This window comes from Chiloscyllium plagiosum, unplaced genomic scaffold (genome assembly GCF_037043375.1).
Source record: "Chiloscyllium plagiosum isolate Xiang-an unplaced genomic scaffold, Cpla_swu_hap1 HiC_scaffold_32, whole genome shotgun sequence".
NCBI lineage: Eukaryota > Metazoa > Chordata > Chondrichthyes > Orectolobiformes > Hemiscylliidae > Chiloscyllium > Chiloscyllium plagiosum.
The window spans coordinates 18,092,284-18,111,408 of record NW_028270170.1 but is presented as its reverse complement, the minus strand read 5'-3'; the positions used below and the strand labels follow the sequence as shown (position 1 = coordinate 18,111,408).

General features: G+C 40.2%; 1 protein-coding gene across 1 annotated transcript; it reads left to right on the top strand.

Moving 5' to 3' along the window:
- The first annotated feature begins 4,128 nt into the window (after positions 1-4,128).
- LOC122539869 (glucose-6-phosphatase catalytic subunit 1-like) lies at positions 4,129-18,313 on the top strand. Its single transcript, XM_087977837.1, has 5 exons — positions 4,129-4,411; positions 6,994-7,103; positions 7,210-7,315; positions 10,062-10,177; positions 16,677-18,313. The coding sequence occupies exons 1-5, from the start codon at positions 4,182-4,184 to the stop codon at positions 17,186-17,188; spliced, it is 1,074 nt and encodes a 357-aa protein (XP_087833963.1). The 5' UTR covers positions 4,129-4,181; the 3' UTR covers positions 17,189-18,313.
- Positions 18,314-19,125: the final 812 nt, after the last annotated feature.

The following is a 19,125-nucleotide window of genomic DNA, read 5'->3' as shown; positions in this document are numbered from 1 at the left end:
AGGAGTCAATAATGATCTGGATAGGAGGGTGAATAGCTTTTAATGGAGCCTGTTAGTGGCTAACAATAGATAGTGTGATGTGGAGGTGCCGGTGTTGGACTAGGTGGACAAAGTTAGAAATGATAACAGGTTATTGTCCAACAGATTTACTTAAATAGATAGTGTGTAATGTCAGACTATGTGATAACAAAGCCTGGCTTGTGAGGTAGGGGGCTAGGACATGGGGGAGTTAATGTCATTATGATCTATGTGCATGGCTGTGTGTTCCTTTCTGGACTTTCACACAGCCTAATGTTTTCTGGCTTCACAAGTTCCCATGTTGACTATTCCAAGTGAAGTTTAATTAAAGTTATCAATCGGAGGAATTTTGTTCACCACCCCCCCACTCCACATTAAATTGGCAGGAGCAATAAAGCAGGTAATAAATATTAATCACCAAAAATAAGAGGCAGAATGATGTCTGCATTCAGTAACGTGGGTTAAAATTGTGCCTATGTTCCAAAATGACATTGTGGTTCAAGGTTCTCCTCAAATGCATTTGCATGATCACAAACAAAATCTGTTACAAAACCAGTATAATTGGGCAGAGTAATTGATCATTTAAAAATAAATAGAAACAGAAATTGCTGGAAACTTTCAGCAGATTTGGCAGTATCTCTGGAGACAGAAACATTGTAAATGTTTGAAGTCGATTATGACTTTACTCCAGTGAAGTTTAATAGTTACACCTTTTTAAATTCCTTAACATTAAAAAAAGTGTATTTAAGAGTGGTAACCTGGTGCAGTTTTATCAGTACACTTGAAAATGGGTTGATCTCAAGAAATAATTATTTTAGTTTGGAATTCTCGCCATGCACTTTCCTTTTGCATAGAATCCCTAAAGTGTGGAAACAGGCCACACCGATCCTCCAAAGAGCATCCCATCCAGACCCTGAACACTATGGATAATTTAGCTTGGGCCAATCCACCTAACCTGCACGTCCTTTGGAGTGTGGGAGGAAACCGGACCAGCCGGTGGAAATCCACACAGACACAGGGAGAATGTGTGAACTCCACACAGACAGTTGTACGAGGGTGAAATCAAACCGGAGTCCCTGGCACTTTAGCGTAGCTGCCCTAACTACTGAGCCAAAAAATTACCGTTAAAAATGATGTATTCAGAAGCCTATACAAGTTTAATTGGCAAATAGTAATCGATTTCTGGGAATGCTACATATTTTTAAAACTTTCCAGTGCTATACACCAGAAAGCCTGATATAGAAGGATAGAGTGTCACCAAAGTCTTCAAACACTTTTATTTACAGTGATACAATTGTCTGAACCTTCTCCTATTTACTCGCTTCATAATGCTGTGTGTTTAAAATCAATGAACTCAACTTGAAGAGAATTCTGCGACAGTTGCAAATGGTCACACTTGGTGGAAATGCACGATAATTTTGATTAAGGTTGCTTCCCTTTAGAAATACAATTGGAATCAGAAGTGGGTTTTATTGTCATGTGCTCAAATACAGGCATACAGGGGTACAGTGAAAATTTCACAATTCATGGGCCATTCTTAGGTACAAAATACCTAGGTACCAAATTTTAGGTAAAATGTAGAAAAGTAAAGGAATAAGTTCGACATTATAGTTCTTCTCAGTATAAAGTAATAAATAGGAAATGAAGTTAGAAGTTCCAAATTACAGTCTTTATTTAGCCATGGGCCTGCAGTGGTTCCATGCTGGGCTTTCCTCACAAGAGCTCGATCTCTCTCTTGTGCTGTCCTAGATCTCAATTTCCTGCACCTCCATGCTGCCATCTTACTGCCGACTGCCATCCTCTCTCCCATGCTGGATTCGATCGCTCAACCTCAGCGCTGCTGTCTTGTTGCTGACTGCCATCCAAGCTCACCAGCTGCTTCACCTCAGGACTCCAGCACTCTGGGCCCCAGCCATTTCCACAATGCCACCAACCACCAGCGTTCTGCCCGGGCACACCAACCATCTCTGGCCATTTGTGGGAGAGTCTAGGACCAAAGGGCATAATCTCAGTGTAAGGAGTCATCAATTTAAGACAGGGATGAGAAGGGTTCTTTTGTATCAAAAAAAATTGTGGAATGCTTTATCAAAAAGGGATGCCAAGGCTAGGTCATTACATATATTCATGGCTGAAGTAGATAGATTTCTAATCAGTAAGGAAATCAAGGATGATAGGGATAAGGCAGGAACTGGAGTAGAAGTTATCATGAACCCACTTCTCCATCATTAATTCACCAATTTTACCTTTTGTAGAATGAATGTTCATTTTATTAATCCTTCTTTAAATATTTATTGAAATTCTAACCATCTGTATTTATATTTCTGGTTACATTTCTCTCATATTGTAATTTTCCCTCCTTACTAATGTTTTTGATCTTTGCTTTTTTTAAAAAACTACTTCATCCATTTTTTAAGCTTGATACTCATTAACATTTCTAGTGAACTACAGATGGTATGCCCATTCCTAGAAATGTTTTATTTGTTCAAATATATTTATTCTGTATATTCTGAAATATCCCCATAAATCCAGCCACTGCATCTATATTGAATTATTCTTTAAAATAATTTGTCAATTCACTTTAGCCAGTTCAACTTCCATGTCTGTATAATTTCCTTCATTTTAATTTTAAAAAGATAGCCCTGGACATGCTCCTTTCTCTTTCAAACTGAATGTAAAATTCCACCTTGTTATGGTGTTGCTACCTAGGGCACGTTCACAGTAAGGTCATTAATTAATCCTAAATCATTGCACAATTCAATGTCTGTTATAGCTTGTACTCTGCTCAGCTGTGGAACATGCTGTTCTAAGAAACTACTGTGAAAACATTTTATGAATTCATCATCTAGGCTACCATTATCCATCTGATGTTTCTAGTCAATATGGATAATAAATCTCTTGTGGTTTTTTGCCACACTTTTCTGACCAGCTTTCATTATTTCTTCCTTTATGCTTTACCCTACTGTAAGATTTAAGGTCAGTGTAATGTGCACATAAATTCCTCAATCTTCTAAACTGGCTTAGCAAATGTTGACTAATGGTCTGGTAAAGCCAATACATATTAACAGTCACTGTAAGCCAAGGTGTATTTATCCTATCCATATTAAAAACATATGAATTTTGAACTTTACCCTACCCACTCAAGTTGTCTATTTCAACATGCACCTTTGTAGAAATCAAAGATGGGTATATCGATTGCACAATAAATTCAATTTATATCAAGTGGCAAAATATGTCTGTGAAAGAAAATGTGAAAACCATGTTACTTATGAATAATAGATTGTTTTTCGTGTTTTTCTGTATAAATGGATAATTTTCTTGAAACTTTCTGGTTGGCTTGTGTAAATTCTATTAACTCCTGTGAAGGAGAGGAACAATTTTCTGTAGGAAAACATATTTAAATCCACTTTATCACAGGAATTATGCAACATCAACTTGTTAGTAATGATTAGTGAATTCCTGAGAAAAGGGTATAATGCTAAGAAATTGGTTATCCAGTTTGAATCTGCAAAACTAGCCTTCAGGGCCTCCTGGCTAAATTGGGGGAAAAAAATCTCTCCATCATTTAAGCAGGAAGAATGCCCATTTATTTTTTAACAAGTAAAATTCTGTACAATGTTTTTCACCCTGATATAATGTCACACAATCACCCCAGGTGACCTTTAAAGGATAGTGCATATATTTGTACGATGTTTACACAGTAATTTAACAGGCATCTGAGCATCCAGCTGTTACAGGGTTAACATTTTCTTTCTTCTCGTTCAAAATAAATAAGGATATTAAATGTTTTAATTAGTTTACTCTATTTTAAAAATTGGTCAGGCTTAGACCGCTGTTACTGTATCTAAAATTACATGAGATGAAGTGCAATAATGTTAAAAAACACTTCAGTCTTTCCTCTCTAATTGTTTATTAGCTCAATCAATAAATTCAATGGCTTGAATGTTTTTCACCTAATAGGTATCCAAACATGTTTGCGTCAGCTTGACATGATCTTGCTTTGTTCATTGACTCTGTGAACCTAGCACAAGTCCAAAGATCATTGTTTGCGTACTACGCTGCTGGTTAGCACAGTATATAACGGATCCACACAGCACAGCAGAGAAGAGCTAATCCTGCAAAGAGATTGTGAAAGAGATTACTTTAAGTTCCCAAAGGTGCAGAGAATGGACGCTGGGATGGACCTGCTCCACAGCTCCGGGGTAGAGCTGGTGCAGTATCTACAGATGAATTACAGGGACTCCCAGAGCTGGTTCACCTTTATCTCTTTCGCCGCTGACCTGAGAAACACTTTCTTTGTTTTCTTTCCCATCTGGTTCCATCTGTGTGAAGCCGTGGGTGTCAAACTCATCTGGGTGGCCGTCATTGGAGACTGGCTCAACCTCATCTTCAAATGGTAAGTTACAGAGAAAAAGAAAAACTTCATACATTATCACCTGCAAAATCCTAAAGATAGCCTAAATGTTTCTGAGAACTGGATTTATAGAAAGGAATGACTGTTTCTATTTACACACCAGGAACAAGTTGATGCTGGTAAAAAGGTTCTCTCATTATTCACTGTTCATCTTGCTGGGATTGAGTGATCCAACATTCTAGCCTCAATGAAGTCAGTGCGATTGACTTCTTTTTTCACTGCATCAGCCCAGGGAAAGTCAGCACCACAGGCTTAGCTAGCTGAGCATTTGTGGCATCTGGAGGCTCACAGGATGGAGGGCACTACTTTTATATTTTCCTTCAAACGTCTCGTTTTGATTGAAAATACTGATTTCCCCTAAGCTGATTCAGTGAACGAAATCAAATCAACCACAAGGAAATGCATCACTACCTAGCTCTGTCCTCATCACATGTTTAAGCACAACTTGTGTCCAAGATAGTTGATTGTTTGTAGATTAGGAGCATGGCATTATATTGTCTATAATAACCAACCAAAATTTATTCAAGATTGAAGTTACAAGACAGAACTCCTCTGGCTTACTTTCTCAGTTTTACACCAACAATAGTACTGTATGTTTCTAAATTCTATTCTCATATGTCCTTTAAAGGATACTATCCCTGTTGAACTTCTTATATTCTTATCTCCCTTTAGCTGAAGGGAAATTCTTTATTCAGATGCTGGTCAGAACATATGTGCGAATTCAAAGAAATACAGGTCATACTGCTGTTTCATTAACTCAAATTCACTGTAACTCATCTGACAAATTGGGGACACTTTCTAAAGTGCAAACGTTTAAAATGTGTTTCGGCTGTAACACGATTACATCACCAACATATTAAGCGCTGTTTCTAAAGGGCGATTTTTCTATAATGTGGGGTTGTTCAAGAACACAACTATCATGTAATAGAAGAACTGACTGTATAAAACCCAGAGCTAAAGTCACTGCATCATATAGCAGATGTTAAAAAAAGCAAAGGACTTGCATCAATGATCAATCAACACCCCTTGTTTTAACACATTTTAAATTTGCGAATAGTGAAAGGGTGGGTTGAGTTCTGGACCTGTTTCATTCTGCCCATTAAACAGCTGACCACAAAACTTCTCTTCCTGGTTCTCACATTAACAAATTAGAGTCATAGAGTCACACAGCATGGAAACAGACCCTTTGATCCACCTAGTCCACACTGGACCATGATCTCAAACTAAACTAGTTCCACCTGCCTGCACTTGGCCCATATCCTCCAAACCTTTCCTATTCATGAACTTATCCAAATGTCTTTTTAATATTGTAACTATACCAACATCCACCACTTCCTCTTGCAGTTCATTCCACACATGGACAACTCTCTATGTAAAAACGTTGCCCCCCTAAGTCCTTTTTAAAACTTCCTCCTCTGATGCCTTAAAAATATTCCTCCTAGTTTTGAACTCCCCCACCCTAGGGAAAAGACACTTGCTATTCACCTCATCTATGCCCCCTCATGATTTTAAAAACCTCTATAAGGTCACCCCCTCAATCTCCTGCACTCTAGTGAAAGTAGACCCTGCCTATCCAGCCTATTCTTATAACTCAAACACTCCATTCACGGCAACATCCAGGTAAATCTTTTATGAACCTTCTCCAATTTAATACTATCCCTCCTACAGCAGGGCGACCAGAACTGCACACACTCCAGAAGAGACCTCACCAACATCCTGTACAACTTCAACATGACATCCCAACTCCTGTCCTCAAAGCTATTGTTATTGTTAACTCCACTCTCAGCTCAGGTACTGTCCGTCAAACCTGACATCACCCTTCTTCAAGAAAAAACAAATTAACCCTTCACCACTACATTGTTGCAAACACTGTTCTGTACTTGCTTTGGAGGCTGTTTCAAGAAAATGCACATTGCTGGGATGGATGGACTTTTACTGATTACTGTTTAGAAGAACATGAGATGGTCTTTTGAAAGATGTGGTTCTGAAGGAGTTTGACAGGAGATGTTGAAAGGATGTTTCAAACTGGAGAAGCAAAATGACCTACTCCTGCTCCTATTTCTTTTATTCCAACCTTCCTTTCCTCTTCAAAACTCTTAAATGTGCTGTCACCACAGTAATAGGACAAACGAACCCTCAGAAATCTAACTGCTTCATATGGTATAAGAAACAACCTTCAGGTCTGTTATTGGTGAAACGATGTGGGTGCATTTTGTTCAAACAGGTTTTAGGGGTGTCTAAACAGGGATCAGCAATTAACAAGACCAAGGCAACATTTTAAGATAACCTGTCCACAATCAGGACTCAGTAAACAGAATACACTGCAACCTAGAGTTTTACAATAGTTACACCTGCTGAGTTCAGCTCATTGTTCAAAATACTTCTAAAAAGCATTTCTTATCAGCATTTTCTAGATATTCCTGTGTAAATGTTTAACAAATGGTGCCTGTTATTTGGTCCTAACATGTTTTGCAGTAGTGTACCTTGGGTGTGAAAACCAGAAATTAACCTAAATATATCAATAATCTTTTTTTATAAAAGATGCTTCTCTCTTTTTATTTCAGGATATTATTTGGACAGAGACCTTACTGGTGGGTTCATGAAACATCCTACTATGGTAACTCATCTGTTCCAGTCTTAGAACAATACCCTATCACCTGTGAAACAGGACCAGGTATTGAGAGACTCGCACACTCCCAAAAGTGTAGATCTTTTAAAAATTATGCATTGGCTTTTTAAAAAAATCATTCCTATTGACCCCAAAACTTTGGCTATTTCAGGAAGCCCATCAGGGCACGCTATGGGATCAGCTGGAGTTTGGTATGTCATGGTGACAGCATTTCTGACCAGCACACTTCAGAATAAGCAACATCGTGTTCAGAACTGGTGAGTCTTTGAAACATTTAACCTCTTAAAACTTACAAGTTCTGAAGCAATATAAGTTTGATGGGATCCACGAGTAGGAAGAAAGCTTACAAAAACTAGATAGATTTATACCGGGGGTAAAAAAAAAAACAAGCTGGAAATGTGTTGCTGGAAAAGCGCAGCAGGTCAGGCAGCATCCAGGGAACAGGAGAATCGACGTTTCGGGCCTAAGCCCTTCTTCAGGAATGAGGAAAGTTTGTCCAGCAGGCTAAGATAAAAGGTAGGGAGGAGGGACTTGGGGGAGGGGCGTCGGAAATGTGATAGGTGGAAAGAGGTCAAGGTGAGGGTGATGGGTGGGGGCGGAGAGGTCGGGAAGAAGATCTCAGGTTAGGAAGGCGGTGCTGAATTTGATGGATTTGACTGAGACAGGGTGGGGGGAGGGGAAATGAGGAAACTGGTGAAATCCGAGTTCATCCCTTGTGGTTGGAGGGTTCCGAGGCGGAAGATGAGGCGTTCTTCCTCCAACCGTCGTTTTGTTGTGGTCTGACGATGGAGGAGTCCAAAGACCTGCATATCCTTGGTGGAGTGGGAGGGGGAATTGAAATGTTGAGCTACAGGGTGGTTGGGTTGGTTGGTCCGGGTGTCCCAGAGGTGTTCTCTGAAACGCTCCGCAAGTATTCAGGCGTTTCAGAGAACACCTCTGGGACACCCGGACCAACCAACCCAACCACCCTGTAGCTCAACATTTCAATTCCCCCTCCCACTCCACCAAGGATATGCAGGTCTTTGGACTCCTCCATCGTCAGACCACAACAAAACGACGGTTGGAGGAAGAACGCCTCATCTTCCGGCTAGGAACCCTCCAACCACAAGGGATGAACTCGGATTTCACCAGTTTCCTCATTTCCCCTCCCCCCACCCTGTCTCAGTCAAATCCATCAAATTCAGCACCGCCTTCCTAACCTGAGATCTTCTTCCCGACCTCTCCGCCCCCACCCCAGTCTGACCTATCACCCTCACCTTGACCTCTTTCCACCTATCACATTTCCGACGCCCCTCCCCCAAGTCCCTCCTCCCTACCTTTTATCTTAGCCTGCTGGACAAACTTTCCTCATTCCTGAAGAAGGGCTTAGGCCCGAAACGTCGATTCTCCTGTTCCCTGGATGCTGCCTGACCTGCTGCGCTTTTCCAGCAACACATTTCCAGCTCTGATCTCCAGCATCTGCAGACCTCACTTTCTCCTAAAAAAAAAAACAAGCTCAGGGCAGATCTTGATTTGATAGGAGAGATGTTAAAGAGTGTGGATAAATTGATCTGTGATCATATTGCTTGACAAAGATGAACTCAGTCTCAGAAAATGAATAGCTAAGTTTTTAATCCATTCATGGGATGTCACTGGCTGGACCAGCATTAATGGCCTAATTGCCCAGAATCAACCATATTGGTGTGGGTCTAGATGTGGGCCAGACCAGGAAAGGATGACAGTTTTCTTTCCTAAAAAGGAAATAGTGAACCAACTATCAGTAATAGTTTCATGATAATTGTTTGACTCTTAATTTCAGATTTTTACTGAATTGAAATTCCACCATTTGCCATGGTGGGATTCAGCCCCAGGTCCCCAGAACTTTAACTGGGTCCCTGGATTTATAGTCTAGCAATAATAGTATGAGGTCTTTGCATAATTATTTTATGTAGCATTTAGTGGACTTATAAAGCAAACTTCACAGGAGATATATTAATCCAAGATGGGTCTTGTGAGGAATTTGCCTGATAACGCAATTCACATTTAAGACATTGGGAAAGAAATGAATAAATCTTAAAGTATAAATTCAAGGCAATTTCAAACTTTGGAATACGTAAATGCTTTTAAAAATTATATGTAAAGTTTTGTTGCAATAAACCTAAATGTTAAAAGAAGTATTTATCAGGGAGTCAATAGTAATTTTTTACCCTTTTATTTCTATATGCAATCTGTCAGGATTTGATTTCGTTATGGTAACTATAAAGTAAGACAAATTAAAATGACCAACTCTGTTAAACAAATTGAGTCTCCTTGGCTCAAGTGCCTTTCTTGACTTTTCAACAACTGAAAGCTAATGAGTTAATATTGAAGTGTTGTCAGTGTTGGGCTCAGCAAGCTCCCACATAATAGTGGTGATCTTGGTTGAGGGATGAATTCTACCAACAAAACTCCAGGAGAATTGTTTTCCCTACCTTGTAGATATTGACGAGAGATCTTTTGCGTCACCAGGCAAATGATACCTTAGTTTCATTTATAATACAACAGGACAATATACACTGAGTATGATACCAACATCTCAATTTCCATGTATGGTAAAGGCTGCAAAGGCATGCTATAAACTGAGGCTGATCATGTACTCAATTCTTTAAATTTTGTGACAAACAGTGTAAATTTTAGAAAGTCAGCGGAAGTCAAGCTTTGAGCAGCAAAGCAATAGGTCAGTGAGTATTCCTAAAGTTAAACAAAAAGGGCATAGTTCTGTTTGGAAATAAAATTTAGTCAATTGGCAAAACTCCTGAGTTGCCAATTTCCTCCTGTGCCAATTCACCTACACATTCAAACAACTGGAGCACTTTATAACACCAAGACCAGAAGTTTAAGTTGAATATTGGTTAAAATGTGCACAACATAATTTTTAAAAATGTCATGGCTGTTCTATGTGCTACTTAGATACTTCACAAGTACTTCATTCTAATTGTCATGTTATATTGTCACCCACTGCAATCACTGCTCTCATTATTTCAGGTGTCTGCGTGCTTTACTATGGGCAGTCTTCTGGCTAGTTCAGGTTAACGTCTGTGCGTCCAGAATATTTGTAGCTGCCCATTTCCCGCACCAAGTCTTCCTAGGGGTTATTTCAGGTTAGTGGAAGAATATGACAATCCTTCTTGTATCAAGATCACAATTTACAATCTGTACTGTTATTGGGAATGGCTGATTACTGTTACAAAGAGCTGACACACAGACATGATGAGGTCAAACAATCTGTTTCTGTGCTGCAACCATTTTATGATTTGGTTCAAAATTCCTTTCTGTTTATTTAAAACTTGTCAACCCGTCTGCAAAACTGGCACAGGGGTGACATTTGTACTAGTGTACCTTAGTGAGAGTAGTTCAGATTCAACCTTATTTCACCAAAGCACATTTTTAAAGCATTGCCTCTTTAACAATGTTACCACTTAAGTATTTATGCAAAAGTGTTTGAACTGAGATTAATAGCTTTGTAATTGGAATTATTTCTCTTTCTACAATTAAGAAAGAAAATGCAGTGTGCTATCACATTCTCTAGATGATCCTAAGTGCTTACAGCCAATGGACTACTTTTAAATTGCTGTCGGCAAACATGCTTTATTCAGAATCTCATGTGAAATTGAGACAATATTTATAAAATTATGAAATTGTTATGCTTTTCAATGTTAAATAAATGCAGTATTACCCATTGTAATAACCAGTTAAGGGTGTGAATTGTATTTACTAGGTTTAACCAAACTGTGTAAAGGTTCATTTTTTTTTAATGCAATTAAACTGTTTTGAGTTAACAAATTAAACTTCATACCCAACCAATTAATCAAACATAATTTAAGAAACTACTTAAAGAGGAGTATAGTATCCCTCCTGGAAAGATGGTTTTATGATATTAATGCATATGAATATGCTGCTGATTGTTCTAGGACTGCTTTCAGCCTTTTTCCAATGCCTGAAGCTTGGCTTTATAAGACTGCTTCTTTTCCATTTTATTTTCTACTATCAAATTTCTCCCTTCCTGAAGTTGAGACTCCTTTACTGAGATGGTGTTCCATGGGCTCTGAGACCCATTAGTGCCTCTCCGAAGCCATTCTTAATGTGAGCCTGATCACTGAGATTTGACAGAAGGCCATATGCCCTATCCTCTTCAGCATACAGTCACAGAGATGTACAGCATGGAGTCACAGATGTACAGCATGGAAACAGACCCTTTGGTCCAATCCGTCCATGCCGACCAGATATCCCAACCCAATCTAGTCCCACCTGCCAGCACCCAGCCCATATCCCTCCAAACCTTTCCTATTCATATACCCATCTAAATGCCTCTTAAATGTTGCAATTGTACCAGCCGCCACCACATCCTCTGGCAGTTCATTCCATACATGTACCACCCACTGCGTGAAAACATTGCCCCTTAGGTCTCTTTTATATCTTTCCCCTCTCACCCTAAACCTATGACGTCTAGTTCTGGATTCCCCGACCCCAGGAAAAAGACTTTGTCTATTTATCCTATCCATGCCCCTCAATTTTGTAAACCTCTATAAGGTCTCCCCTCAGCCTCCGACACTCCAGGGAAAACAGCCCCAGCCTGTTCAGCCTCTCCCTGTAGCTTAAATCCTCCAACCCTGGCAACATCCTTGTAAATCCTTTCTGAACCCTTTCAAGTTTCACAACATCTTTCCGATAGGAAGGAGACCAGAATTGCATGCAATATTCCAACAGTGGCCTAAACAATGTCCTGTTCAGCTGCAACATGACCTCCCAATTCCTGTACTCAATACTCTGACCAATAAAGGAAAGCATACCAAATGTCTTCTTCACTATCCTATCTACCTGCGACTCCAATTTCAAGGAGCTATGAACCTGCACTCCAAGGTCTCTTTGTTCAGCAACACTCCCTAGGACCTTACCATTAAGTGTATAAGTCCTGCTAAGTTTTGCTTTCCCAAAACGCAGCACCTCGCATTTATCTGAATAAAACTCCATCTGCCACTTCTCAGCCCATTGGCCCATCTGGTCCAGATCCGGTTGTAATCGGAGGTAACCCTCTTCGCTGTCCACTACACCTCCAATTTTGGTGTCATCTGCAAACTTACTAACTGTACCTCTTATGCTTGCATCCAAATCATTTACATAAATGACAAAAAGTAGAGGGCCCAGCACCGATCCTTGTGGCACTCCACTGGTCACAGGCCTCCAGTCTGAAAAACAACCCTCCACCACCACCCTCTGCCTTCTACCTTTGAGCCAGTTCTGTATCCAAATGGCTAGTTCTCCCTGTATTCCATGAGGTCTAACCCTGCTGATCAGTCTTCCATGGGGAACCTTGTCGACCGCCTTACTGAAGTCCATATAGATCACATCTACTGCTCTGCCCTCATCAATAATCTTTGTTACTTTTTCAAAAAACTCAATCAAGTTTGAGACATAATTTCCCACACACAAAGCCATGTTGACTATCCCGAATCAGTCCTTGCCTTTCCAATTACATGTATATCCTGTCCCTCAGGATTCCCTCCAACAACTTGCCCACCAGTGAGGTCAGGCTCACTCGTCTATATTTCCCTGGCTTGTCTTTACCGCCCTTCTTAAACAGTGGCTCCACGCTTGCCAACATCCAGTCTTCCAGCACCTCACCTGCGACTATCAATGATACAAATATCTCAACAAGAGGCCCAGCAATCACTTCTCTAGCGTCCCACAGAGTTCTCGGGTACACCTGATCAGGTCCTGGGGAATTATCCACCTTTAATCGTTTCAAGACATCCAGCACTTCCTTTCTGTAATCTGGACATTTAAAGATGTCACCATCTATTTCCCTACAGTCTATATCTTCCATATCCTTTTCCACAGTAAATACTGATGCAAAATATTCATTTAGTATCTCCCCCATTTTCTCTGGCTCCACACAAAGGCTGCCTTGCTGATCTTTGAGGGGTCCTATTCTCACCCTAGTTACCCTTTTGTCCTTAATATATTTGTAAACACCCTTTGGATTCTCCTTAATTCTATTTGCCAAAGCTATCTCATGTCCCCATTTTGCCCTTCTGATTTCCCTCTTACGTATATTCCTACTTTCCTTCTTCTCTAAGGATTCATTCGATCTATCCTGTCTATACCTGACATATGCTTCCTCCTTTTTCTTAACCAAACCCTCAACTTCTTTAGTCATCCAGCATTCCCTATACCTACCAGCCTTCCCTTTCACCCTGACAGGAATATACTTTCTCTGGATTCTTGTTGTTATCTCATTTCTGAAGGCTTCCCATTTTCCAGCCATCCCTTTACCGGTGATCATCTGCCTCCAATCAGCTTTCAAAAGTTCTTGCCTAATACCGTCAAAATTGGCCTCTCCAATTTAGAACCTCAACTTTTAGACCTGGTCTATCCTTATCCATCACAATTTAAAAACAAATAGAATTATGGTTGCTGGCCTCAAAGTGCTCCCCTCACTGACACCTCAGTTACTTGCCCTGTCTTATTTCCCAAGAGTAGATCAAGTTTTGCACCTTCTCTAGTAGGTACATCCACATACTGAATCAGAGAATTGTCTTGTACACACTTAAGAAATTCCTCTCCATCTAAATCTTTAATACTATGGCAGTCCCAGTCGATGTTTGGAAAGTTAAAATTCCCTACCATAACTACCCTATTATTCTTACAGATAGCTGAGGTCTCCTTACAAGTTTGTTTCTCAATTTCCCTCTGACTATTACGGGGTCTATAATACAATCCCAATAAGGTGATCATCCCTTTCTTATTTCTCAGTTCCACCCAAATAACTTCCCTGGATGTATTTCCAGGAATATCCTCCCTCAGCACAGCTGTAATGCTATCCCTTATCAAAAATGCCACTCCCCCCTCCTCTCTTGCCTCCCTTTCTATCTTTCCTGTAGCATTTGTATCCTGGAACATTAAGCTGCCAGTCCTGCCCATCCCTGAGCCATGTTTCTGTAATTGCTATGATATCCCAGTCCCATGTTCCTAACCCTACCCTGAGTTCATCTGCCTTACCTGTTAGGCCCCTTGCATTGAAATAAATGCAGTTTAATTTATTAGTCCTACCTTGTTCCTGCCTGCCCTGACTGTTTGACTCACTTCTGTTCTCAGCTGTACCCATCTCAGATCGATCTCTTTCCTCACTATCTCCCTGGGTCCCACCCCCCAACCTTACTAGTTTAAATCCTCCCAAGCAGTTCTAGCAAATTTCCCTGTCAGTATATTAGTCCCCTTCCAATTTAGGTGCAATCTGTCCTTCTTGTACAGGTCACTTCTACCCCAAAAGAGATTCCAATGATCCAAAAATGTGAATCCTTCTCCCATACACCAGCTCCTCAGCCATGCATTCATCTGCTCTATCCTCCTATCCTGCCCTCACTAGCTCGTAGCACTGGGAGTAATCCACATATTACTACCCTTGAGGACCTCCTTTTTAAATTTCTGCCTAACTCTCTGTAATCTTCCTTCAGAGTCTCAACCTTTTCCCTTCCAATGTCGTTGGTTCCAATGTGGACAATGACCTCCTGCTGGTCCCTCTCCCCCACGAGAACATTCTGCACCCTCTCTGAGACCTCCTTGATCCTGGCACCAGGGAAACAATACACCATTCTGCTTTTTCTCTGCTGACCACAGAAATGTCTGTCTGTACCTTGGACTACAGAATCCCCTAACACAATTGATCTCTTGGAAGCCGACGTACCTCTCGTTGCATTAGAGCCAGTCTCAATACCAGAAACTTGGCTGCTTGTGCTACATTCCCCTGAGAATCCATCACCCCCTACATTTTCCAAAACAGCATACCTGTTTGAAATGGGTATATCCACAAAAGACTCCTGCCCTAGGTGTTGACCTCTCTTACCCTTCCTGGAGTTAACCCATCTATGTGACTGTATCTGAGACATTCCCCCCTTCCTGTAACTGCCATCCATCACAATGTTGCTGTTGCAAATTCCTCATCACTTCTATCTGTCTCTCCAACCGATTCACTCAATCTGATAAGATTCACATCCAAAAGCATTTATGGCAGATATAATCCGCAGTAACCCCTAAACTCTTTAAACGCCCACATATGACAAGTACATATCACTGCAAAGACCATTTTTGCTCCTTCACAATCTACAGACCCAGAATATAACACCATCTTATTTCTCTACAAAACACTGCACCAGGTTAAATTAATAGCTATGACTTATATTTTAAGTTTAATCAATAGACTTATCTCCAAAAACATATAATCAAGAAAGAATCCACTATACTCACTACTGCAGCCTTTCTCTTGGACAGACTTAAAACAACAATTAACTTATCTGATTCTGTGCTGTGAAATTCACCCAACAGTTCCTCCAAGATTAGTTGTGAATTTCACTGTTTGTTAATTTTCCCAGTTGCACTCCGATGTCCAGCGATACACAAATTCAAACAGCAAAGGCAGTAACTGTGCAGGTTTTCTCTCTCTCTCTTTGTCTGCTCTTCTCCCTTTTAAACTGCTGTTGTTTTGACTTTTTTTTTCCAAAGTTCCAAAACAATGCAACAGCATATAAAACAGTAATTGCTGCTCCTGGAATTCAAGGAAATCACCTCCAACACCTAAAATACCTCAAAAAAAGGAGCAGCTCTTACAGCCAGAAACTTTTCCCATCCTCCATCTTGGATTACCCAGAATCCTCATTTTAGGCCCAGGTTTAAATCTGACCTGCTCTGGACATGTAATGAGTCCAAACAGGTTACTATTCTAGAACCATAATGACATTTCACCTGATGTCAGTTAACAGTACAGATTAGGGACTGAATATGACTTCTTCTCTGACCTCTCTCAGTTATCCATTGCCTTAATCAGTAAACAATGGAGTAAGCTCATGAAGGTAGGGTTAGTACTCAATAGGCCATTATAAGGCTTAAAAAAAAATGCTTTTCCTTAGCAAAACTCAACCTCAAACTGTTGCAAGAAGTGACAATAAATGAGAATTTGGAATACACAGATCATAGCCAACCTTTCAACTCCTTGCCCGGACCATTAAACTATCGTAGACTCTGTCGATTTCTTTAATTTCCTGATGAAAAGCTCTTCAAATGTTTTGCTTCACCTCAAAAAGTAATTAAGTAAATATATCAATGTTTTAATTCTTGCATCTACTTTATTCCAACAAGCTTTTTTGCCACCTAACAGTTGGTCATACTATTTTGCTTGTTTAATGTGCTCCAACTGCCATGATCCAATTAGTCTTTAATCCCATCTCAAAACAGATATCACTTTTTTCTAGTTTGTTTTATTAGTTAATAGTATTAAAAGCAGATTCACTAGACAATCATCTCATTGAGCAAAAGACCACACAGACATCAATGTGTCAGCGTATGATAGAACAACTGAAGCAATTTAAAGCCACTCATTGTATGCTAAGAACTGTTAGGTGTTCATGATAAGGCCCAACACTGAGACAGTTTTCAGCACTAAACATGGGGAACGGTTAATTTGAGACCACAAACCATTAAAACTATATTTTTCAGATAGCCTTCACTGTGAATAATGTCACTAGAGGAATGTTTCTATCAAAGCTTCGCAATTGTTTCTTTGTCTCTGAAGTCACATTGTTAACTCCTATGCTATTCTGTGTTCAGGGTTGATGGTGGCGGAAGTGTTTGGCCGGATTGATGCAATCTACAACGCAAGCTTCAAGCAGTACCTGAAGATCACTCTGTCCTTGTTCTCCTTCGCTCTGGGCTTCTATCTGGTGCTGAAAGTGCTGGGAGTGGACTTGCTGTGGTCAGTGGAGAAAGCCCAGAGATGGTGCGCCCGAGCAGAATGGGTCCACATCGACAGCACTCCCTTCGCTGGTCTGGTCAGGAACATGGGGGCCTTGTTCGGATTGGGATTAGCTCTCAACTCCCCCATTTATGCTGAGAGCTGCAAAGGGAAGAGGAGCCAGCAGTTCAGCTTCAGACTAAGTTGTATAGTGGCTTCATTACTCATCCTGCATCTGTTTGACTCAGTGAAGCCCCCGACTCAGACAGAATTCCTGTTTTACTTTCTGTCTTTCTGTAAGAGTGCTGCTGTACCTCTGGCTGCTGTGGCAATTATCCCATTCTCTGCATCACACGTCATGAACCAACAAGAGAAAAAAATGCTATAGATCCCTAGAACCAAGATATTTGTACAATAGGGGAAAATAGTGAAGTCACTTCCAAGAATCTAATCAGTTTGAGTTTGGCTAACTGCTGTACTTTGGCACAGAATCGGAATTCAATCAACATAATATTGCCTGCTGGTTTCACTGAACAGACAAGATCTTGTTAGACATGCGACTTACCCAGAAAAATTGCGTACGGTGCAAATTTCCTGTGGACCAACTGCTCACGTTTTAGATCAGCAGTAGAATTTTTAGTTGTTGTTTCCATCTGTATTCTTTTGTAGCCCAGTGTTTGAACCAAGTTACATTTATCCAAATCAAACCTCCAGATAATCAGTCACACTGCATACTTATGTGTGGTTAAATAAGCTCCTTAAAGGGCTATGTTTTGTGCACTGTTGTTGCCTTCACTGGACTCCTTGTCAATAAAGCTGCTTTTTTAAAGGCAACACTTGGAGCTTCACTGATAATGCAGTGAAAAACAGCACGTGGTGTTACAAACAGGTCTCTCTTGGCTGATGTTACCTGAGCAGGAAGCGTGGCTCCAGTTCCTAACTAATAGCCTGTATGGAAAGCATGTTTGTATGGACATGGACAATGCTGTACTAGATCATGATTCACCCCATGGTCAAATATGCTGCTGACACAACTTTTATGCTCATAGAATAAAGAGAAGTCGGTTAAATTTGACACTGAAGGTATATGGGTCTGTGTGAAGTCTGTGTTGGGGTGGGAGCACAATACAATATATTCGTTTCAAGCATTTCATGTTCTAATTACCGTGTTTGACATTAGTAATTGGGAACACATTGTTCATTAATAATAATCTGGTCACAATCTTCATGTCAACAGAATCTAACTCTTCACAATTTGTGTTTTAAGAAGAAAAGGGATTTTAAAATGTATGTGCCTGAATGCACTACCTGTGCATTAGAATATAATGTGGTTCTGACAGTGGTGGACAGTTATTTATTTTGGCGTTCTTTATCACAAAAAGACACTGTTAAGTACTTGAGAAGACCAATTAGATGGCTTAACAATCTGCCACCATTTTATTATTTTCACTGTGCACATCTTTGAGCAATGGTTTGTTTTGTGTTTTGTTGTAATAAATGTTTTGAAAGTAAAGGCACATTGTTTTATATGTTATTTGTTTTAGATTCTGTGGGTTTTTATACTAATCTATCTTATTCTGAATATCCCAGCACTATATACAGCTCTAGCTGACAGCTGGAAGTATGAGCCATGAGAGTAGCTAAGATCTGCAATTCGCAAATAAATAAAAGTGTTATAGTCTGAGTATCGTGCATGCTTCCATATTCCTGGGTCTGAGCAGACACAGGATGGGGCCTAAGTACAACAGGACTTGATCAGATAGGTCAATGGGTCGAGGAGTGGCAAATAAAGTTTAATTTAGATAAATGTGAGGTGTTTCATTTTGGGAATACAAATTAGGGGAGGACTTACATACTTAATGGTAAGGTCCTGGGGAGTGTTGTTGAATGAAGAGAACTTGGAGTGCAGGTTCCTAGTTTCTTAAAAGTGGAGTCACAGGTAGACAGAATAATGAAGAAGGACTTTGGTATGTTTGCCTTTATTGGTCAGGAGTTGGGATGTCGTATGATGGCTGTTCAGGACAGTTTTAGGCTACTTTTGGAAAACTGCGTTCACTTCTAGTTCTGGTATCCCAGATATAGGAAAGATGTTGTGAAACTTGAAAAGGTTTACAAAACGATTTACAAGGATGTTGCCGGGATTGGAGGGTTTGAGCTATAGAGAGAGGTTGAATAGACCGTGGCTGAGTTCCCTGGAGCATCAGAGGCTGAGGGGTGACCTTATAGAGATTTTTTAAATCATGACCGACATGAATAGGGTGAATAGCCTAGGTTATTTTCCCAGGGTAGGGGAGCTCATAACTAGAGGACATAGGTTTAATGTGA